Source organism: Equus asinus, chromosome 5 (genome assembly GCF_041296235.1).
Source record: "Equus asinus isolate D_3611 breed Donkey chromosome 5, EquAss-T2T_v2, whole genome shotgun sequence".
NCBI lineage: Eukaryota > Metazoa > Chordata > Mammalia > Perissodactyla > Equidae > Equus > Equus asinus.
The window spans coordinates 45,066,682-45,092,152 of NC_091794.1; the positions used below are offsets into that span (position 1 = coordinate 45,066,682).

The 25,471-nt window shown below is 33.7% G+C and overlaps 1 protein-coding gene across 9 annotated transcripts in view; it reads right to left on the reverse strand.

The window, feature by feature from the left end:
* Positions 1-25,471, reverse strand: part of NAALADL2 (N-acetylated alpha-linked acidic dipeptidase like 2) — a 1,281,993-nt gene that overhangs the window by 534,072 nt on the left and 722,450 nt on the right. For all 9 annotated transcript variants that reach the window (XM_070509419.1, XM_070509420.1, XM_070509417.1 and 6 more), the window contains one exon: positions 15,853-15,972. In XM_070509419.1, the coding sequence (XP_070365520.1) occupies positions 15,853-15,972 (120 nt within the window). The remainder of the gene's footprint in view (positions 1-15,852; positions 15,973-25,471) is intronic.

A 25,471-nucleotide genomic window follows, 5' to 3' on the forward strand; every position in this document is an offset into this window, starting at 1 on the left:
ACACTGATGCACACAGAATATTTATTATGAAATACCTTATGTTAGGGTAAAATGGAAAATAAATGGTCTCCTTTTGATCTATGCAACAACTGCTTGATCTATGCAAGTTTCTTAACCTCTTTGAATGTCATCTCAAAATTAAGAATTTATTATAGATGATCTTTAGTGATAATCTTTCATAAATAAGTGAAAAATACAAGATTCTAATATGGAAAATAACCTAGTGCAGCAATTGAAAATTCCTGGCATTGGTTTGGAATAAGAAATTTATATTATAATAAAATACTTTAAAATGAAATACTTATAGAAAGATAAATTACCCTGGTTACTTGCAAATATGCTACCAAATTAAAATTTGGTGAATAAGGAAGGCAAATTTTTCCTGTCTATGGTCATATGTGAGGAGATAATTGTAAGATAAGAACATAAACACACAAATTAATAACTGCAGCATTCTATCAAACACATTGTGATCTACAATAAGCATTCATGTTCATATATATTCATGAACTTACAGGCAAGAGGTAAACAATGTGAAGCCTAATGTTTTGCAATTAAAATAAAATTGTGTTAAAGTCATTATAGGAATCCAATATTAAATTACATAAACCATGATTTTAAATAGACTGTTTAGGAGTATACCTATGAAAAATACTCTATAGACAAAATAAAATGTAAATAAAATATTGTTTCTTTTCTTATCCTGACTTGTAATTTATCTGCATGTTATGCTGTTGTGCCATGATTATATTTACACACTTTTTTAAAATCATAGTTTCCCCCTCTGTTAGAAAAGGATACACTTAGAAGTAAAATATCAGTCCCTCACCTTAAGTCAGATAAATAACCCAAGAGAATTGATTAAATAATTCATAGCATTAGGTTTCTATGGACCTAGAATTACACCCGGAATTGTCCCCTTTGATATGAAAAACAGGATGCAAATTACATGGTTTTCAAGTCTTCCCAGTTATATTTTCTACATTAAAAAAATAACGCTTTAAACTGTTTTGTGAGATAGAGAGGGCAGTACCAGGGATGACATATTATAGCAAAAGCCTCTCAGCCCTCAATATTTATCTGATGTCAAATGCAGCAGCTTCAATGCATCATACATTTATGTGATCATGTAAATTGCTGGAAGCAAATTTGACATTAAGATGATAAACACGGCTATTAACAGAAATCAGGGTCTACGGTAATCAGATCCAATAAGCTAATTAATCTTAGCTCCGTCACAAAGATTCCTTGAGACTGGAATGATAACATAAAGCATAAGTAGCACATTTCAAAAGATTATGCCTTCCATCTCCTGTGTGGTAAACATGAGATGGACAGGGCCATGGAAACTGGGATTAAATGGTCTTTTTTTAGAGTCTATTCTGGTAATCTTCATAGGAACACATTGTTAGGCTAGTTCCTTTTCAGACAGTGGGAATCATGGAATTATCAAAATAACTGATTGTTGTCATAAAATGAGATGTGATCAGTTTTTTACTCTGGTAAACTTACAAATGACTTTAAGCAGGAAAAAAAAAATCAAGTCTTAGCCTCATTGAAATGGTCTCCGCAGATCATGGTAAGCTTACAGACAGTGAGGTGTGGCAGAATCCTTTCGGTAATACCAACCTAAGTCCAAACAGGGATTTCATTAGCCAGGGTAGCATAGAGACTGGTCAACTTCACAAATGAAAATAATCCATCCACCTACACAGTCCTCTTTTTATAATAAAGATTAATACTTCACATAATTTCATTGAAAATATGATAAACCCATTTACTTAGCAAAATACACAAAAATGGTCCTTTGATTTTTTAAAATAAAGACACATGTTAAACTGATGCATTCCTGGAACAGACTTTTCAAAAAGTTTACAATTTGCCATAAGTTGAATGAAAAGTTCCAGCATCTTATCGTCTTTTACTAAAATGAATTAGATTAATTCATAAATGCCAAGGCCTCTGTTCTCAGAAGGGACAAATTCCTTAGTCTCTTAGATCACAAAACCAGAACTTATATATCGTAACATTCTGGGCTTTATTTTTTATTTGAAAGTATTCTTATCCAGGACTAAAGTGTGTATAGAGAAAGACACATATACTAAACATCTACTAACCATATACTAAACATAACACCATACCTTAAACTGTCCAAGGTTTTTTAAAAAAAAGTATATATTGATATATATATATATATATATATATCAAGAAACATTACATAAAACATTAGATATTCTAAAAGTTCTAGACGCACACTGGGGCAACCATCTTTGGAAGCTTTTTCTAGCATTTAATCAACCTTTTTAATAAAATTATTCATGTGTAACCTAAATATATTTTAATACAATTTAAGCCCATGTTTTATAGCTTTAAATTCTGCAAAGATTGGAACAGCTCCTAATTTTATAACACATGAAAACTCCTTCATGTTCTTGAAGACTGTTCTTAACTTTCTCCTCAAACTTCTTTTCAGATTAAATAACTCCCAGTAAATAATTCGCCACATTTTCCTGATCCACCAATCATTTCTGAACCTATTCCTCAATTTCTTCTATCCATTTTAAAACAGACCAAACCAAACTGAACCTGATATTCTGCTAATTAACAATGGTTGAGACAGATTATTTTTCCACTTTTGCATATCTTTCTCTTTCTAAGGTTAATAACAGTAACTTCTTGTTTGTTTGCTTTTGATAATGTCGTCCTGATATCTCCTGGTCTTTGTCTGTGCTCTTGGGCCAAACTATGCGTATTTCCCTCTAACTGTGAAATTTATCTGAGATTCTGAGACATCAAAGCAGTAAGCGAATACAAGTATATAGGACATCCACGCCTGAAAAAAAAAATGTGTGCCTACTCATTAAGATCTACTTTGCTCAGATATGCATTTTTAAAATGTGTTTTAATAAAAAGAAACGAATAAATCGCTGATCCTTCTTCTAAACATATTTCCTGTAGGTCCAGTTAGTGCAATAAAATAACCCTGTCATTTTCAACTCGTTAATTAGTACCTATTCCTTTCTGGGAGGATTGTGTTAATAGCCAACAAAAATCAGTACAATACTGGAAGGAGTTCACAGCAGCCCAGCAGGCACTTCTCACTTTTCCATTAAACATTCCATATGCATCCATCAAGTCATTACAATATGTCACCTATCTGTCAACCTTTGCCAGCCTATCACATACAAGCATGCACCCTAAGATGATTCTTATGAAATATTCATAAACATTTTCAAGTTACAAATTCTTCTCATTCAAGATAAGATTTAATGGCAACACTTTCCTGAAGAAGTTAATGAGAACTCTTCTCTAATAATAAACGAGCTCAAATATACACGTGCCCTATGATTTCACCAGGCACTCTAGTCAGGAACAAATTCAACACCAATTCACGTTCAGCTTTCTTTTGTTTAGGTGCCTAAGGCTATGTCTTCCTGGCTGTCAGTAATCTGATAAAAACATCAAAATTCAGTCACTGTGGATGTACAGTGATTTAACCATAATGACCATATGCAACCCACCAGTTGATTTTTACCATACCTTGCAGGGAGAATACCAAGTGATATTTTTTTACCCCTTAAGTCAGATTTTGGACAGTTAAGGTGGTAAGTCTGAATCCTCTGATTAGTATGCTTGATTGACTAAGGGCAGAAGCTGACTCAAAGACTCTCCACGTAAACGGGAAATCTTGTCCAAATGGAAAGCGTGTCTTGGAACCATTCAATCAGCTCCCATGGCAGGGGGGAGAAAAGCTAAATTAATGCCAAAACAGAGGCGTTTTCAGGCACCTGTTGAGAATCCTGGGTAAGCATACCCTCACTCCCACCCCCATCCAACTTTATTTTGAAAGCTTTTACTTTTAAGATTTCAATAGAAAGGAACATATAGTACGATTAACACTCGCATACTAATCACCTGACTTCTCCAGAAGTTAAATTTTTTCCACACTTGCTTTATCTTTCGTGTATCTTTCTCATTCTGAACCATTTGAAAGTAACCTGAAAACTCTTTGTCTAGTTTGTAAAGAACCAGGATTGAAGCCACCGTGGTGCTAAGGTCTGAGAGAAGGCATCTTACAGTAAAGGTTCCTCATAAACACAGATAAATTAATGAGCTGTGGGGATCGGAAAGTGCTCTGAGTTTGGACTAACAGACTTAGTCTCTGTGTAATACACGTACGACACTAAGAAGACACACTCTCAGAGACTTAGTTACTCACTGTGGAGCAGTGACCATCCCTCCTTCACAGCCAGTTTGGGAGTATTATGAGTGTTTATGTGAGATAACGGATCTGACAGAAAGTCACACGTTTACACAGGGATTACTCAGGTAACTATGTTTTTAAAAACCTCCAGTGAAAATAAGAACTATTCCTTTACCATGGGTACAATATAACAACAAAAAACCCGAACATTTATTGTGCATTTACTAAAAGCTAGGTGATAGAGAGACAGCACTATTATTATACTGGTTTTACAAGGAAGAACATTAAGTCTTATAGAGGTCAAAAGACTTGAAGACTGACTCAAAGCGATTAAGTGGTAGAGCTGGGACTCGAACCCCATAGAACTGATCAGATGGTCTACCTTAGCCATGGGATGTGAGGTAGGAAATTCATCATAAGTACAAATAAACAATTGATTTAAATGTATACACAAAGACCACTCAGGTCAGAATTGTGAAGAATTGTGTCTTTAGCTACCCATTCTACTCCTAGCCCCATCTTCTAGATGGAGTATTCCTACCCTTTCTCCTATGCTAAGGATACTAAATTGTTATTATCTGATATAAATTACTTTTCAATAAAATCTTTATAAATTATATTGTGTATAGTGATATCTTGACAAATTGCCTACTAAACATATGAAATAGTAACTGTCTTTTATTTTTTTCTTTTGAGGAAGATTAGCCCTGATCAACATCTGCTGCCAATCCTCCACTTTTTGCTGAGGAAGACTGGCCCTGAGCTAACATCCCTGCCCATCTTCCTCCACTTTATATGTGGGATGCCTGCCACAGCATGGCATGACAAGTGGTGCCATGTCCACACCCGGAATCGGAACCAGCAAACCATGGGCCGCCGAAGCAGAATGTGCGCACTTAACCCCTGTGCCACTGGGCCGGCCCCGTGAAGTAGTAACTTTTGATTTCTAGCATTTAATGGATATAATTTAGGCCAGAGAGGGCTTCCCAAAGCCTCTCAAATCACATGAACATGGTCTCATACTCTGCTGATTTGGAAGTGCCATCTACATGTATGTGTTTCTCAGTTTCAGGGCAAAAGGCTTTAGAATTGCAATTTCTAATCAATCAGAAATTTTAAAAAACCTCAAATTAATTGTAAAATAAAATTATTTCCTGGCATATCCGCTGCCTGATGTATATGCTACCTTATGTTAAAAATGGGTTTGTTTCATTAAAGTACACAAATGATGAAGCCAGTCAAAATAAAAGATGAAAAATATACATATTTAGTAAGTCAGACTAGAAATTTTTTAAAAACCTGGGAAAAATATTTTTATATGTGTTTTGCCAATCATCACATGAAATACGCCATTTGTAGCTGTGTCTCACTTCATTGTTTCCAGCTCGGTTTACTAGTTTCTCTAGACCCCTTTATTTCTGATTTAGCATAAAAACTTTGTCATTTTGCTTTGTCTAAGAATGACAGACAATAAAGAACCCAGAATATTGCAGACAATTTTGAAAATGTTAGATATTAAATTATTTTATTAGTGATCCCATCAATAAATCTTTTGATCCAATCAGAGTCATATCTGATTGTAGTTACTGGAATCTTTGGTTTACTGCAGAAAAGGCTGCTGTACATCAAAACATGGTGAAAGCAATGACTACAAATGTTAAAATGTAGAGACTATGGCAGCACACATAATACCACAGGGAGGCAATAGGGACTGACTTCTTCCTTTTGTTTACTGTTCTAAATTAAAAACAAAAATTTAATACAGGCACATCACAAGTGTAAAAGGTTTAGATAACTTCCTATGGAAGTCACATAAAACTCAGCAAAGAAGGCTTTGAAGAGGATAGAACACCGCTTGCTATCTGTAAAATAATGGTACTTGGGGGAAAAGCCAATTCCATTTTAATCTAAATATTACAGAGAATTTTTTTTTCCAGTTTTACTCTTAAGCTAAGGAATCTTTGAGCTTGTAAAGTTTATAAAATTTAGAATAGACATTGAAATCACCCAAAATCTAAGGCAAAGAGTTAAAATTGTCTTTTTCTTAACAGAACTGAAATTAAATTTTAGATTACATCACAGATGTTTTAATATCCATAATACTATCACCAAGTTGCACTACTATTTAATTACAGATACGTTATTATTTAAAGGCAAAGAAATTGTATTAGAAACGTCATTAATTTGGACATTGGAACAATGTCAAGTAAGCACAGTGTGTTAGAACTGTAAGGGTTCCTCCTGCATTTCATTCAATGACTTGTTTTGCATATGATGAAATTTATCCTAAGACTCCTTGAAAACTGTTTTTGTGTGAGAATTACAAAAGAAGTTCGATATGGGTAATTTATGCATTTATGAAAAACAAGCATGTTCTTTAATTGATAGGTAGGGATAGTAATTCCAACAGCCTAATTGATTTAGGTTACAACAAAAAGAAAATTATAACTGAAAATTGAAGAACAAACATAATTTTCTTTGAAGAATCTGCTAATAGTTCTTCCTTGATTGTGAATATTTGTCCAGATTTAAGTCTGCTATTATACTACATATATTTCTGAAATTATAGAGACATATTTTCTAGTTTTCCAATTCAAAATTGATTTAAGATGTGGAATTATTCCAATAATGATTGGAATTATTAGTATTGTAAAAGTTTTAAAATTTAGATATTAGATGAGTATAATATTCAAATAATGTATTTAATATTCATTTTTTTAAATTATAAGAAATGTATTATACTAAATGAGCTTACTAGGTGGAATCTAAAATGCAATACAAGAGAAATTATACAAAATGTAAATAAAGATTGAATAAAATTTGGAAATGCAAATCTAGTAAATAAAAGTAACTTTTTAAATCTGTAATAGGCTTTTTGTAAAACTGCACATTATTAAAACCACAAAAGCTTTATTCTTAACTATAATATATATTGGGCTATAAAACCTTCCAAATAACTTTTGCATAAACACAGTGAATATATATTTTTAGTTAAAAAGCAATTTAATGAATATTTATGAGAACAATAAATTAACTTATATGATAATAATTACTTATTAGAGTATTTTATTGAATGTATATTGTTTTCAAAGTTCAAGTGAGAATATTTTAAGCTTGTGTAGCTACGTTAAAGTGTTATAGCTTATTTAAGGTTAGTTTGTTATAAAAACAGGAAGTCTATTGAATTTGAAACTAGATACAATACATTATGTAGCTTTAATTTTAATTGCATAAATTTTAGGGATAGGTACTTTTTTTCCCCCAAATATTAAATTTCTTCCAATGATACTTCTTTCCAGAAGTAATTTATCTCTGTCTTCACATATTTTATAGCAACAACAAATTAGGAAAATCCAAGCAGCTGCCTAGGACTCCTTACCAATGTGTTCCTGAGCAAGATATTAATTAATCTATTTTTATCAGAAGACAGTGAATGGGGGGAAAAAAAAGAACTTACAGCTATATGGATAATGATTAATAATTAGACATCAAGTGGATTCTTTTAAAACATTGTTACTATACCGTCAAAGTTTACTTATTTTTTAATTAAAAAAATAAATTAACACCCATCACCTCTATGAAACATCAATGCAGGAGTGAAAGGAACTATACAAAATCTCAAATTCTGTTTAAGGATATTCTAAATTCAAAGCAAATCTTGAATAGAAGTTTCAACACCATAATCATTCCTGAAATAATCTTAAAGTCTTCTTTGAAGTCCTGAGCCTTTACTGAAAACAAACAAACATAGGGCAGGAATTATACCACTCAGTGAATCATAAGATGTGGGATGTTGACCACACAGAATGGTGTCTACTAAGAAAATGAAAAGCAAGTAGAAAATGCTGTACCTGATAAAACATTTTGGTGTGGTTAAATAAAATATTAGCCAACTTTTAATGAGTGCTTAGTATGTTCTAGGCATTGCATCGAGGACTTACATGTATTATTTCAGTTAATTTCTACAACAACCTTATGATGTAGGCAATTACATGATGTTCTTGTAGCCATACATGATACTTCAACTTTCAAAATAAATTCAAAATTTGTATTAGATGTTTATACTACTGCTCTATAAATGTAATATAGTTTTAATTCTTAAAATAATATTATTTTCTTAATATTATATACTTCAATCACCTTAGAAAGAGTCTGCATAAAAACAAACACTGAGGAACATAAAAATTGAAAGCACATACGATCCTGTTAGGTCACCATTTATATTCCTCCTTAATAGTCATTATATTTATTCTTAACATGCATTTCTCCATTTATATTATGTCTCCCTTATTATTAAAGTTGACTCTTTAATTTTTTTGTTTAATTGAGATTCAAATTATGCTACATGGTATCAACATAATATTTATAGTTAAATAATGTAAAAGTACAATCTTGAGAGACAATACTTCTGTAATTGACTTATTTAGTAAGTATATTATCTTCAGTTCAGATTTGCAAGTATGAGAGCTGTCATTTCTCTGTTATAAAATTCATGCCCTTTCTCTTTAGAATCTCATTCAGATTTTAAGGGCTTACTAATAATAACTAATATTTATTAAGAATTTATGCATGCATTTTCAGATTTCATGCTCACTCATCTTATGAGTGGGGATTATTTTTATCACCATTGTAGAGATCTTTTGAAAAGAAAAAGAACTCTAAGACTTCGGAGGGGTTAGCTACTATTCTAAAGTCACATAACCACCAACCACAAGAGCTTGGACTTGAGCCTGTCTACCGTCCCTGCATCCTGCCATGCTGTGCTTCTCTGTCTAAAACAAGTTACCTGTTGAACACAGAGCAAATATAGCGGATTGGAAGAACTGGGAAACTGATCTACGGCAGGAAAAAATGAAAACTGTCAACCAGATGCAGGGGGAGAGGGAAAAGCTGAACTGTGAAAGGATAGCTCAGGATTACCACAAAGCCATATGTTACTACCATAATAGACATCTATATTGGTGAGTCCAAATAATTGCCAAAAAAGTTAAAATATGTCTAAAGTTTACTTTCAGATTTTAAAGTAATATATAATATATAAAAAAGATTTCTGAAACATGTAATTCTAGGGAGTGAACTAGAAGGAATCAACTGCTGTTTCTCTCTCTCCCTCCTTTCCTTCCTCTCTCCCTCCTTTTCTGTCTCTTTCTTGACTTCTTGCTTTTCTTAATTTATACGATAACATTTAGTTATAAGAAACAAAATGCTCTGCACCTTTTCTTGCGGTGCCAAACTTGCATGCATACATGGGGATTAATTATGCTGACCATATTACAATAAGATGTACAAAATCAACTCTTCTAAAACATTCTGGCACTTATGATTTCATAATTTTTGAATGGTCGCTAAATGTAATCAAATGATATTATCACATAGGTAAAATACAGACATGACTTCCAAATTATGGGATTCATTCATGATAGACTTTGAGGATTTGTAGACACACTTTCATTTGGTTTTAGACCATGAAAAATACTCTAATGTTAGGAATAGGATCTGAAGCATTTGATTAGTTATTCTTGTTCTAAATTCATTTTCTTAAAGTCTGATTGCTAAATGGCAGAATAATGACACATTCTGAAGTTTTTTCATTATAACTTATGATTGAAGTTGTATTTCAACAAAAATTACTTACCTTTTGTAAATATGGTAATATTTGGTCTAAGTCATTTAGAAAAATAACTAAAGTCAGTCAGTGGAAAATGGAAAGCAGTCTGATTTAGAAAGCAACAGATATCTTTTAAAGGCATTAAACGATTGTTTTTCTGATTTTGTGTTCTAGTCCTGATTGTGTTTTCCATGATCAATGGAGCAGGTTTGGAGACTTGTAATTACAAAACAGGGAGCACTGGTCTTTTGTAATGACTTCTAAAATCTGGATACAAAGGGCCTCATTAAATTAGTCAGCGAACAAGCATACCCTAAGAATCAAGATAGTGTTCACTTTTTATTTTTGTTGATAAAATACTTTCAAAAATTGTCTTTAAAAAACAAGCAGGTTTGCCTCCATATACAAAACCATACCTACAAACATCATGCAATGACACTGAATTAAACATTTCTTCTTCATCTGAAACGTTCATAGAATGTCCTGTAAATAGATCTGCTAGGATTATCACTATCAGGGGAAATTATAATGCATCAAAATTTCAATGGAAAAGGAGTCTTTCTTTTCTTTCCTATCTTCCCAGCCTCAAGCCACATCACACGTAAGGTTGTACCAATGTGCATATGCATACACCACACACACACCCACACACACACACAGGAACACAACACACCATGAATATGTCACCTTCAAAAATATTAAACTCTTTTTTATACACATTGTTGTACTCTTGTACTAGGCACCACACTTTTTTTATACTAAGTATGAGCTAAGTGCATCGTATTTTAATTTGGGGAAATAAGATATTAAATTTCAGTTCTACCATCTTAAGCTTCTACCACATAAAATAGGGCAAATGCTCCTCTCTATCAACTGGAATAAAGAAAATATAATTCTTCTGAATGTAGTTATCACAGGATCCAATAAACATCATCAGGAAAAAAAAAGGAGGTTGGAGTAAATGAAACTTCAAGTATAGTTCGGCAAATATGAAAAGTATGAAAATGCTTCATGTGAAGTTAGTTTTCAAAATATAGTGTTTCTCAGTATTTACTTTACCTGAACTAGAGGACTTCTTATTGATCTTCCAATTGCCCATTTGTTGAGTATTGACTGGTAAGTCCTCAATATTTATCGATTTTCCTCATGAAGTCCCCAACTCAATGTTTTAAATTTACTTACCTTGTGGATTAAGTTGGGTTTAAAACTCAAATAGCATGAAGTTTACTTTTTCTTTAAATAATACTACTCCGTAATTTGTGGGAAACAATCTTTTTGAAAGTATAAACCCATAACACTTGTTTCCTACCTCTTGTTTCCCTCCAGGCTCTTCTGAAAGACCTACCTGATTAAGATTGTTTTATGGACTTATGTGGTAGTTGGTTAAGTTATATACTGGCCAAACAATGCACAATTCATATTAAAATATAAATCTCATCTGGTGAATAGATAGAAAAATGTTTCATTTGTAGAAAACTACAAAATTATTTGGATTCCTGGATCATTAAAATTGTGATTATAAGAATAAAAGTGTAGGGGGGCTGGCCCCGTGGCCTAATGGTTAAGTTCGCATGCTCCACTTCGGAGGCCCAGGGTTTCGCGGGTTTGGATCCTGGGCGGGGACATGACACTGCTCGTCAGGCCATGCTGAGGTGGCATCCCACATGCCACAACTAGAAGGACCCACAACTAAGATATACAACTATGTACCGGGGGAGATTTGGGGAGATAAAGCAGGCAAAAAAAAAAAAAAAAGATTGGCAACAGTTGTCAGCTCAGGTGCCAATCTTTAAAAAGGAAAAAAAGAGAATGAAAGTATATATAAAAAAATACAAAAAATAGCTAATATTTACTGATATCTTACTATATAACAGTACTAGTAACGAGCTATTTGTTACTTCATTTATAAAAAATAGCAATAGCATTTGTGGATTCTTGTGTGTGATTTTGCCATGCACAAAAGGTATAAGATGTATATTCATTTCTAATTTTACTACGTACAAGTTTGACTCCTACAAGAAGTGGGGCTGATTTATGATGTGGACCTAGACAATGGTTTGCCCTCCACGTTTCGGTGGGATTTACTTGATTTCTAGTTGTCATGGAGTACACAGTAATTTTTTTTATTATTGCTTTTTGTGAAAATGGTTCTTAAGAAAGCCAAATGCTTTTATTGCATTTTGTAAAAATAAATTTCATACTAGAGTGCTGTTCAGCAATTTGGGAATTTGTGAGGGTCTTAGGATCTGCATTACTATGTCTCAGATTGTCACTAAGAGAAATCTAAATGAATCCATTATGACATATAAAGGAATATTTTGTCTCAAAGCTTAGAGAACTAAAGCATTTTCCCATAAAATAAACTACTGTAAACACAAAGCTAAAATAAACCTAGAGCCTTTAAGTTTTAAACTTAAGGAAACTTGTACAAGCTAGCTCTGGAGAACTTGGCTGGCTCTCTCCTGCAGCAATACCTGTGGATGTCAAGACATGGATCTAAAAGCCTTTAACAGTTCCTGCTACACAATGTGGGGATTTTCTCATCAATCCCTTCCTGGAGACTAAATTAATACATACATAGTATTTACGGTAAAACTAAGGAGATCTCTTCCTTCTTGGCTGCATATTATTTTTCTACCACTCATTTCAGGAGAGAATTTAATATCACAATTACACTTGCCCTTTGCCCTCCCTATCTCAGATGCAGATTCCCTCCCAAATTTGTTTTTGAACTATGACTTAGTAACTACTACACAGCTAAAATAAGATTAACTTTTTCCAGACGCTTGCTCTGAATCATGATTAACAGTTGTGATTCACACAGAAGTTAATTGGTCCTCTACCTTTTTCCAACCAGCTGTATTACACTATTACCTCACGTTCGAATTTCAGCTTCAGAATCTATCTGAAGGACAGGCGGAGCAAACTCATCTGCAATCATGCTGTATCGCTTTGTCTAATCCACGCTGCCTTTCTCTTTACTATGTGAAGGTGTATCAATACATATAGTTTCAATGATCTTTCAAATCTCTGTGACAATATGAAGAAAACAGAGATGGCTAGGATGGCATTGGGAGGGTTAAAGAAAGGATGCCCTGTCTCCTCTGCCCTAGAAGATAATGCCACTGTGGTGACAAGGCACTGTCTGGAGGGGATTCTGCATAGAATTCTTTGTTAAACCTGTTCACAGTTCTACAAGGAAAATAAATGATCAAGAAAAATATACCAGGTTCTTGATAGTTGTGTCCTAGATAATTCAGTAATTCACGACTTTGTAGCTAGGGCCAAAGGGTTTCATAGTGTAAATATTCTCTAGAGCAGTCAAATACAAAGAAACTAGCTTTTCTTTAACCCATTATCTACTGGTAAGGATTTTGAATATTTGGCCTATGAGCACCATTAAATAATTTTTAAATACCTTATCCTAAGTTTTTATTTCCCTTGTAAAACATACATGCAATCATTGTAGAAGATTTGGAAATTCAGGAAAATGTAAAGAAGTAGAAATCACCCATAATTCCATCTACCCAATTTATATAAGTGGCCCCTGTCACAAATAATATTTTAGTCAAATATACCCCTGGTAGGTTGAACAAGCAGGATTCACATAATGTTCCCAAAGCAAGGCCACTTTGTTTCCCTTTGCCCTTTTAAAACATGTCCAGAGAGGAACATTACTCCCCAAACACCTAGATAAAGACTTTTCCTGATTATTTGTGGTAAAAACTCCTGTAATCAATTTGTCACTAGTCTTAAGAAATTAGAATGTCTAGTCCTCCTATCATGATCAAAACTCTACACTTGATTTAAAATTTCATCTTCTTGCCCCTCTGTCAGCTCAGGTCTGTTGTTGGAGAAGAAGTATACTCTGTTTTATTTCCTTCCCCGTGTACTAATGATACTCATCTACAAACTAAAGATAATAATAGTTCTTACTTCAGTAATGTGCTTATTGTGAAGATTGCGATGATACACAAAAAATGCTCAGAAAAATATCTAGCCCATATAACTAATCATATTACCAAGCGAAACACACATGTATTTTTCTGCTCCCAGCTCTGGGGATACAGGCTAGTCCCAACACAGACACTTCTTTTGTGCTCGTGTGTTAGATGCTGAGTAAACCTACCTCTTACCTTTAGGGTCCTCAGGTGAGTCAGACACCAGTCTACCATGTCCGCCATACTGCCGAGCACATACATTAAAGCCCCCATGTGATTTCACTGTAGCACTAGTCACAAGGCTTGCCGGGGAACTTAAAATAAATTTCTCAAATTCTTATTCATAAAATCCTCTCCCCCTAATTTTTAAACCTTTTATAACCCAGAGTCTAACATGTTTTCAGTTATTTCCTTTGAAATATGGGTGTTGGGTAGCTCACTTTGAAATATCTCCTCTTTTTTATCTTAGAGTTTCAGTTAACAACTCCAATTTAACATCTCGATTACCTATCTATTGACCAATCTACTCCAGCTACATACATATGCACACACAGGTCCACATTATAGACTCAGGATCTAAGATGAGACGGCCTGGGTGTAAATCTGATTGCTTCAAGTAACTAGCTGTTTGTTTTTGAATGAGTCACTTACCCTTTTTCTTCCTTAGTTACCCCATCTGTAAATCAAAGATAATTATAGTCTCTACCTCAATAGCACAGTTATTGTGAAGGTTAATGTGAGAATACATAAAAAAATGCTTAGAAAAATATCTAGCCCATATTACTAACAATGTTATCTTTGGAAGTAACAATATCATTATTATTATTACACATGTCCTCTTTATAACTTATTTCTTGATTTATGTGGATTTTCACATCATTAAATATTCTCCTTAAACTGTAATTGTATAGTACGTATTCATCTGTACAAATGTAGCATAATTTTCAATACTAAACTGGACATATATATCATTTCTAATATTTTGTCACATCATTGGTCACCATGTTTATTATCTGTCTTTTTCCCCCTTTAGAATACATTGACTGAACTGGAATTACTAGATTAAAATATGATTAAGTCATTTAATACATATTGACAAATTATCCTGCAAAAAATCAGTATCACTGTGTATTGTATTTTTAAGACTATCTTAAAATTCTGGCCTGTTATCTACTATCAGACACAAATTCAAGTATAAGGGCAACCTTGGAAGATAATGAAAAACAGGCACAGGATGTTCTCTTGTCTCCTTAGAGTGTGCCAACAGATTTCTGGAAACATCTTTGGACCTGGGAATTAGCAAAACTCATTTAGAGTTGGATGAGGAGAAATCCAATATATCTTCAGAACTAGAGAGTGCCAGTGACATAACTATACTGACCACTCTTTTTTTAATAGAAAAAGAAAATGAAGTAAGAATGAGCAGTAGTGGCTGCCTATTACGGTGGCTCATTATGAGATACTTAGATCAAGCTGTTTTAATTATGTAAATGCATCTAGTGGATGAGTGTTAATAAACTTCTATTTAAATAAAGTAAATAAAACTTCTGTTTTTCCCTAGCACATTATATCTTAATTAAATTCCCGAGCAAAGTCAGTATCTGTGAAGTTAGACAGCTGACAAAATCCATCACTAAGGAATGTAAACCAGCTAGATACTAGTCTAACATAAAGCACATGGTGATTAGTCAGTTTTGATAATAGGTTGGAAGTTTCATGTATGTCCTAAGAAGGGGACACTGTGGTTCTCATTTTTTCGTGTTCCAAGTAGGTATTATTATCAAGGGTATGCCAATTTCATAAAATTTCACAAACTCACTAATATCTGGCTTATGGTATCTCCTGTCTTAAGAAATGAGGACATCAATTTCTTTTTCTTCATGATCTTAATTTAAAATTTTCTGTTTTGGAAAAGGCATCTTCCTGTGATACTCTTTGCCTCTTTGTGCCTGTGTCTAGCTTGCTTTCTGTTTCTCCCTGTCTTTCTCTCTCCCTCACACACACACACACACTCCACACTCACAGATACGAATAACTCCAACAAAACAAAACAAAACAAAATGTTCACCCCACCACCGAACAACAGCCATTGGACCAACCTTATAAAGTAGTGGCAATTTTCCTAATTTCAGGAGTGCAATCTGATTTGTTGTATTTTTCATTTTTTTAATCCTCTTTAAATCATCTGCCTTTCCATAACCCACGTCAATGACTTCACCCTGAAAGAGGAGAAAAGACAAAGAAAAATAAAGCCTTGTTGGAGGAATTATACCAAATTGTCCATTTAGTATGGCAAAAGCCATTCATAGTAATTTGAAATGTTCAAAGGAGAACTATTTCTATGTCTTACGTCATCCCAATCACCACAAACATGATACCTTTCTATTTCTTTCAGGGTACAACAATTCTTTTAATCACTTGATAAAAACATTTAGAGTCATTTTGCTCTGCCATCTCCCTTCTAAACAAGTTGCAAACCCAGTTAATGCCTCTAACAGACCACCAAGTTTGGTATTTTCTATGTTCATATTTCTGGAATTTGAATCATTTAAAAAAATACTGCAAGATTCATTTCCTTAAAGTTCAACTGGAATCATACCATTCTCAGGCTTGAGAACAATTCAAAGACTCTATTTTTATTCAAATTAAGTACAAGATCTATCATGCACAGCTGTGTCAGTTGTGCACATATCCAGTTGTGAATGACAATCCTTAGGTTGTGCAGGATGCAACCTGTACAATAACATGTGCCAATCTAACAATTCAAAGACTTTAGAATATGATCCTAAACACCTATTTCTGCCCACTACCCCTCTACAGTTATCTTATATTTTACATCAATATTCCTCATTTTCAAAAGTCTCCTTTTACTAATATAAAAATTTCATGTCTCTCTGGAGATTCTAATAGGAATCCTCTGATGTAGTTGCCCCTTTCTTCCTCCTTGAAAAGTATTGCATCGAGGGTTCTATCAAACATATATTCCTATGAACCAAGATGATTTCTTTCAGCTTTACTTTCTGTAATTTCCATTATTAAAATAGCAGTTGTTATGCTTTCCAATGATACAAGTATAATACAAAATGTGCTGCTTCAAACTATAGCATACATATATCAAGGTGTTGATAAGGAGTGAGTGGGGGCAAATAGTGAAAGAAAGGAGATGAAGACTCCAGACCTCTAACCTCCCCCACTTCTGAACTGGAGCTAATGCACTTCAACCAGTTTTACACAAAGAGCTTCCACAGAAAGCACATTTAAAGAAAGAATTCTGTTTTAGAAGAACATGTGAATACTACTAAGAGATCAGTAACTAGAACTGTTAGAGGAAATATTTCATGCCAGAAATATTTCCTTAGCCATTACATTCAGCTGCATCTGTAAAAACTTTACTAACACACTAAAGCCCATTTCAGATGTTACCTACTGATGAATTGTATTCCCCTGTGGTTCAATTATATGTGATCTTCTCTACTTTGCATCTCAGACAGATCTGTTTCTGCCTCTCTGAAGGCCCTCACTGGACCAGCTCTCTGTACATATATTTGTCTACTAGTTTCGGTTTCCAGTACAGGCAAATTTCCGCAGTTAAGGGCCCATCACACACCCATTCTCACCCAGGTGTCCAGCACATACTGTTGGCTTATCTGTCCTGAAATGATTACAGTTTATGCAATATCTCTAAGAAGCTAAGTTGTAGTTACAAATGGATTTTCCAAAAAACTTAATTATTAAAACCACTTCTGTCAGAATGTTTTTTGATTATAATTTTGCTCCTATTAAAATGTGACTAAATCAGTGCCTTATTCGATTTTTGTGCTTGCTGATACTGTTACCATATAAATAATTATTGATCTACGATTCTATGATTTTGAAAGGCTGATTAAATAAGATCACATGATATTAGTGATCACATTGCAAAAATGAGAGAATTCATATTTTCTATTGCAAATTCCTAAGTACCTACTAATTATTTGCGATTCACTGATAGCATCTTAAAACGGGACTATTAATTGGTTATATTAAAGAACATATTTTTTATATTTAGGAGAGGCTGGGGAAGAGGTTAGAGAGGGTATAGGCCAAACTGTGACTTTTTGTTTGTGTACACTCCAGAAAGATAAGACAGTTACAATAATAGTTGTATAGACAGTTACACAATAGACAGTTGCAAAATAACAGTTCTGTAAAAGACATGTAAATTATTGGCAAATAGTAATAGCTTGCATCAACAATGGCAATTTCAATTAAAGAGCTCTTCCATTCATCTCGTATAAATAGCACATGTCAATAGATTATAGCATTTTAACAGGTATGAGGTTTTCTTTTTAGCAAAAATATTCCTCAACACAGGCATCATTATATCAATTTATTTTGGCTTATGCACTTTAAGGCTATGCATTAAAAAATCAATAATTATAGAAGTCTCAATGTTCTGACAATTTGACAGGTGATAATAAAAATGTATCTATTGCCTTCAAAGGATGCCTGTGAACCAGGTTCTTTCTGAAAGTCTTTCCTATTTACCTTCAAGCAAGCTGAAAATCACAGCTGCAAGAAAGCACATTGAATTTCTCTGAGACACAAATCAATATACAGTGATAGGATAAAATGTCAAGCCATTTCTATCCACACATTCTTGTTGCTACAATGAACCTCTTCTTATTGCAAGAATTCTGTCATACTAGAAAATCATCCACTTAACTGGTTGGGTATTATTTTTAATTTATGTCCAAATACCAAGGATTAAGTCACATCTGACTAGTCCCTTTGGGAAACGTCAAATGAGCAGCAACCTAGGTTCTTGAACTATTCATTCTGTATTCACCAGTTTGTCCATCGAGGACTTCTCTCACACGTAGGAGCCAGTAACTGAAAGGTGCAGAGTGAAAGGGAACTAGTCTGGTGTTTTAAAATTTTTTTACCAGGGAGAAATATAAAAAATTCAACACATTAATTTTAATTTAAATTCTATACACTAATTTTTGAACTAATATCCAAGAACTTAAAACAGCAGCAACAACCAAAACAAAAAACCAAATATTTTATACTTTGTTAAGAAAGTATTGGGATGACAACAGAGAGCAGTGGGCCACATAGAAACAGCTGAAAGGGAAATTGGCACACTTTAGAAACAAACATTAAACAATAAAATACAATTATCTTTTATCTATGGTAAAATACGTGATTAAAAGGAATCATGAACCAGACAATTAACAACGACTAAAAATCAAACATTGAAAAGCTGCATTCTATTACATCAGTGGTTCTAGGGTTCTATACAAAAGCGAAGAGACTACCTGAGCAGAAGCAACAGAAGAGAACAGCTATGAGAAATGAACAAGAATTATTTCCTGTTGTCAGCTAAGTCAAATAAATAGAATGATTGCGGCAAGTAACTAGGGCAGAGAAGCATCTCTGGGGTCATTCACCTGTGGGTGCCTGGGCTCCACACTGAGGAATGAGCCCAGAGAAACCATGTTTCTCTTCTGCTATGAGGCAGCCAAAATTATTCATGCTTATGAAATGATGTATGCTTTAAAATTTTTCAGACTTGACATTTTTCAACCAAATCAATCACTCTGACTTCTTCTAGTTCTTCTCTAAGAGAGATTCTGAACGAACAGAATGTGTGAAAAGCCTGCTTTGACTAAAATAGTAATTTTCTACTCAAAGTCAGAAATGGTAAACCCAAGCAGTTCTCATACTGACAAAATACAGTATTATCAGAAGTACTATTCATCTAAATACAAGTTTTATTTTAGAAACTTACTACTATCTTATATAATCTAGCTTTTGAATCCTCTTCGAATTAAAGTGTTTACATTTATTAAAAACTTGTAAAATCATAGTGACCTCCCATGTTTACTCTTGTCTTTTCTAAAAAGCATTAGTATATTAGTATTTACGTAGAGTTAAAAATTCAGAGATTGCCACAATTTTATTAATACTTCTTTTTCAAGGTCGTTCAAGGGCTTTCCACCACAGACATTATCATGAAGACCAATGTATTGAAGCATAAAAGCCAACGCTGCTTCCTCCCATTCCTGTAGCAGACATCACTAATCAATCACCTTACAAACTCCTGCTCAAAACCGTATTCTAGCTAATAAAGACCAATTAGATAGGGGTTGGCATAAAGAAGGAGCTATATAAAACAACTAATATTTTAATATTAAGTAACTATTAAATAACTGATATTTAGCTATTTAAAATATTTAATAACTAGAACAGCACAAGTACTAATTAAACTGGACTCTCAACCAACCAGAAGAGACACCAGCTATTGTGTCAATCTAGTACATCCCAAGTGAATTCAGCATTAAGCATGTGACACACAATCCATTTTGTTGTCTTCAGGGTAAAAAGTCAGATAAACGGGTGGCTTGTCCATTTTATCACTTTTTTTTTACTGTGATATATACACTTGCTGGAAAAAAAATTGCTACAATCATATACTAAATGCAATGCTTGATGGCACAGTGGCCATGTTTTGATAGCAGAAATAGAAAAGATAAGCCAGAGTAACTATCTTGGCATATAGTAAGTATTTAACAAATTTACAAAATGTTTTATAATATAACACATAATGCATATCCATCTAAAGGATAAGAAAATTAAGTTAAAACTATTGTAATATAGAAGTTTAATCAAAGTGCCAGGTTACATTTCCATATTTTAAGTCTATAGTCTCCAAAGTCTGCAGACAAAATTAAGTGAGTTTAGAATAAGATTCCATATGAGGTTAAGAAAATATAGATTCTTGGGAAGAAAAAAAAATCTTTAAGTTTTCCCAAATTTAACAAATAGTCCCTTAGAGAATATTGACATATTCATTTGTATTATTCGGCTAACATTTAAAAAATAACATAATCAACCAGAGTTATCTTTCCTTTTAGCCATTTTTATTAAACAGTCCTTTTAAAAGGAAAAATATATATATCTTTTAAAAAAGAGACTATGAAAAATATGTATAGAGGTAGGAGAAAATGAATATACGAAGTCCCAGGAAAAGACTATTAAAGAGAAAATGTTTTTCATTTTCCAACAATATGTGTCAGGTTATATTCTAATTTCTGAGTGTATGGAGGAAAATGTGTTACCAAAGCTGCCTTCATACTGTGCTTACTTTCTCCTGCTGAGAGATCAAAATAAAAAAATAAACAAAGACACTAACAGTTCAGAAGACTCTCAGTTAAGATATGCCAGAAAGACAATAAAGAAGGGGTAGTGTAATAGAGAATGATTAGAAATTATTATTTTTTGCTTGAAGAAGATCCACCCTGAGGTAACATCTGTGCCAATCTTCCTCTATTTTCACATAGGAAGCTAATGATTTTCCTACAGTGGTAGGGATTAAATAAGCATAGAATTTCAGGAAATTTATCAATAAAGGAAGGAGCAAGAGTTAGGTGGTACACAACGGTTAGGAGTAATGGTTAGCTGATAGATGTACACCTGAGACACGTGACAGTATGTTGGTTGTTAGTCAGCTCTTACTAAAAGGGAGACTTAAGAATGTTTATAGACTGAAAAGAAGATTTGGCCATACTTGGTCAACAAATGCTAGAAACAAAAGAAGTATATAAAAACTGGATCTAGATTATTCTTTCTCAACATGAGAATGAATAAAATAAATTAATGCAAAAGAGAGTAATCCTACTCCATTTAGATTTCCATGAATATCAGCAATAACTGATCATGAGAGTGTCTGCAACTTTACCATGTTTCCCATATTCAACCTCTTTACTCTGTTTCCCTGCAGTAAACAAGGAATAAGACTCTTAAAACAAGAACAACAACAACAACAAAACAGTAACAGCAGCAGCAGCATTAGTTTAATTGCTTCAGAGAGAAGCGTCCTGGAATGACTCATCATCTCTCCTTGGGTGAGAGTGGAGGGCAGTGGGGAAGCCGGGTCATCATATTGAAAGTCCAGGCAGGGAGCCGGTGGACCAGTCCCAGTTGTTTCATGTCGAGGATGGAAGATCAACAGACATTTGCAAAATGTTCCAGGAGCCAGAAGTCTTCCAGAAGGTCTACATCTCTGATTATTTGAGGGAATTCTTGAAAAGAACTTACCTCTTGATCTTCCATTAGCTTTGTCTAGAAGGTAAACTCTGTCTGACCATGGAACTGCTCCTTTCAGAAGGAAACGCTCTACCCCATACAACAGTGTTATTGACTTCTGAGCGGCCTCTGTGGCCCCGGGTGGAAGGCATAGGGTGGGAGTAGAATCTGACTGCACTCTCACTTTCTACTCAACGGCACTGTTCTTCACTCTGCCCACCCCAACCTAATATTGTGGCCATGCTGTAATTCGCAAACTATTCTATTGCTGAGCGCTGAATGCTGGGAAATTGTATGCTAGTAAAACGGATCTCTGGGGCAAAAAAGAAAAAAAGAGAAGGAAAAAAGCCCTGATGGGTAGCATTTGAAAATTTCTGTGGTTTAAATATCAGAGTAGAATTAGGAAAGATTCACAGAATCAACTTTCCCTAGCAGGAACAAGTTGGCTTGGCTAGTCCAGCTTACCACTGGGGCGCCTGTGCTTGGCCTTTTAAAGTGGCAGGACAAGACACTACTTAAGTGTTTGCTGGGTGGTCAAAATCAGAAATAGGAACGCATTAGAGATATGGGTTGAAGCTTGTGCCTAGGCCTTGTCAAAGTTGAAAGAGTCAAGAAGTAGATGAGGGCAAGTGCTGAGTAACAGCGAGAGAGAGAGAGAAGGGCAAGAGGAGGTCAACAGGAAACCCCAGCTGTGAGAAAATTGGAAATTGAATACAGGGCTTTTGAGCGTGTATGTGTCCTCGAACACACACGTGTGTACTGTGAGAAGGATTAAACTGCACAAGACTGTTGTGACACGATATATAGAAAAAAGAAAATTAATACTTAATCATTTATGTTTTCTGTGCTAGAAATTTTACTATGGAGATTATATCTGCTGTTTTCGGTCTATCTTCAGAACATTCATATTTGGTAGATATTTTGGCCCATTTTATAGTTTATGAAGAAGGTGGAGTTTAGAATATTTAAATGACTTGCTAATGGTTCACAGCCATGCAGTTGTGTAATTGGTTACCTAACTGCCAGTTTCTCCTATTAGACTGCCAGTCATATGTGGGCAGTGTCCAAAGCTTTCTTACTCATCACTTTGTCCCCTGTGATTGGCATATAAAAGGCATGCAGTATGCGTTTGCTAAACCTTGAATGTTTCTTATATTAGTGAGACCCAGCTGGTTAAATTCTATATTAGTCAGTTAATCTTTCAGTATCAAATTAAAATATGAGGGAAAACATTAATAATCACAGGGCACTGTAAGAAATGATACTCAACTTATTAAGGTAAGGATATTGAAGGAGTTCCAAATTCGTTCCAGAAAATTCTTCCTAGAGGCCATGAAAGTAATATGACAGAATTCTGCTTCTTTTAAAATCAATTAAATTAGTATATTGTAATAATGTGTAAACTAATTAACCTTTGCACAGATCTCTCTAGTTCTGAAAAGAATGAATTTGCAGCATCCACCGAAATGAGGTAAATATCATTTTTAAACTACATATTTAAATACTAGCATTTTATGGAAATTAAGATATAAATTAAATCTGCTAAGAAAGTTATATCACCTAACTTTATAAGTGGTATGCTTTAAATCATATTAAAAATAAAAATAAAATGCTGACCTAGAATTTTCTCTCAAATCACACTTAATTATAGCAATTCGGAATCTTTAGATATAACTTTAGTCAAATTAGAAGTCTATAGTCAAATACTTTCTCACTAAAAAATGCCATATTTGTTTTAATGAAGAGAAGAAAAACAGTCCATTGTACTTTAAGCACTTAGTTGAATTCTCCTATCCTTGCTTTAAAACTTTTATTTTGTAAAACAAACTTTTGCTCTCTTTCCTAGGTAAAAGATATAACCTCTCTAACAAATATTTAACTATGGACAATATGTTGTGATAGATTACTTCCTTACCTGTAAATACTTGTGTCTAAATTTTAAATACAGGAAAAGATATATACCTTAAGTACGTGGAAACGAATCTTATGATTATCATCATCAAACAAAAAAGCAGCAATTATGAAACTGTTTTGTTAACTCAACTAGTGCATAGAGAGCATAAAATCAGAAATAAAAGGTCATATGGGGCCAAAGGATTTTATGGAGGTTTTTTAAAAAAAAATTGATAATTTTATATACAACTGTGTTCACAGCCATTCATTTCACAATTGTGCATTGTTGACCAAAAGACAGATTCCACAAGAGAAAAAGAAAGGAGACAAATAAAATGCAAAGTCATTTTCAACATTGAAAAACTGCCTCAAGCTCACGTTTCTCTGTTGGTGAGACAGTAGCTTCATCTTCACACCCAGATAACAATACAATTCCATTCTACTCCTTTAGCTTTCTGATATTTTTATCTATAACAGGAATCATTCAGAGCCAAACGTGAATAGCTCTTTCACCATATCACTGATAAGCTTGCTTTTCTTTGAGAATATTAAAAATAAAAGAGAAAGACAAAGTCTTCCTAGCTGTGAGAAAATAGACATCTGATTACAAGTTAGCCAAGGATTCCACGCAGTGGTTATATTTTTTCTCTTTAAGAACTTTTGACAAAATATTTGATACAGTGTTCAGATTTCATGTGTTAAACTGTGTCTTGATATTTTACAAAACAAAGAGAAACGATGCTTTTTCAGGCCCAACTTGACATGATCTGTCATTCTGCATTCAAAAATAAAATAGTTCATTCCTAGTTTCTTTGAGCTTTCAGTTTTAAATTAAAAATATGATCAGGGAATTATATATTTTTTATTATTTATTCATACTAATAAGGCATCTTCCTCCCTAATGATTAATACTTGTCATGTTAAACAGAAGACAGGAAGATTATATTTAGGCAATATAGTAAAAATTTATACTTCCAAATCTTATGATATATAATTCTAATATTTTCTTAATTTCTCCTATTCAAATGTTTCAACTTTATACCAAATAATAACAATAGATAACATTTATTGAGTGCTTTCTAAGTGCCAGTCACTTTAGGTGGTTTACATCATTTCTTCCCCACAAGAACCATTTGAGGTACTATTATCCCTTTATACAGAAGAGGATATTGAGGCTTAGAGAATTGAAGTGATCAAACCACAGTTATGCAACTAATAAGGACGGGTGCTAGTCCAGGCTCTTGAACTGTGCTCTCTGAGGAACGAGGTAGTGTTAAATGTGTTGATAATATTTTATGCACATTTGATGAAAATAAGTTTCTCCATAAAATTGCATTATTTGGCTTGTCTTTCAGACACACGATAATGCTTAACAGAAAGAAAACTCCAAAATCTGTAAAATATATTGGAATAAAAACAAATCCCCTGTTCAAAAATAAGAACATGGCAAACCCAATCTGACCAACCTATATTAAGTATTAATTGTTCTCTTAGCTTTTCTGCATCTGCATGGGTTTCACAAAGGACAAAAGATATGCTTGCACAGGGATTACGTAAAGCCATATATTCTATTTATAAAACTGACTCAACATTGTCAGCACTCAATACCAATGTCTTTAACATTATGATGATATTATAGTTGATATTTACCTTTTAATAAAAGTATAAATCACTGTTTATTCCCTGAAGCTAACCTCACTCATGCTAAATTATTTATGTATCCATTTTAATGTGTATTTTGCATCTGACAGGACA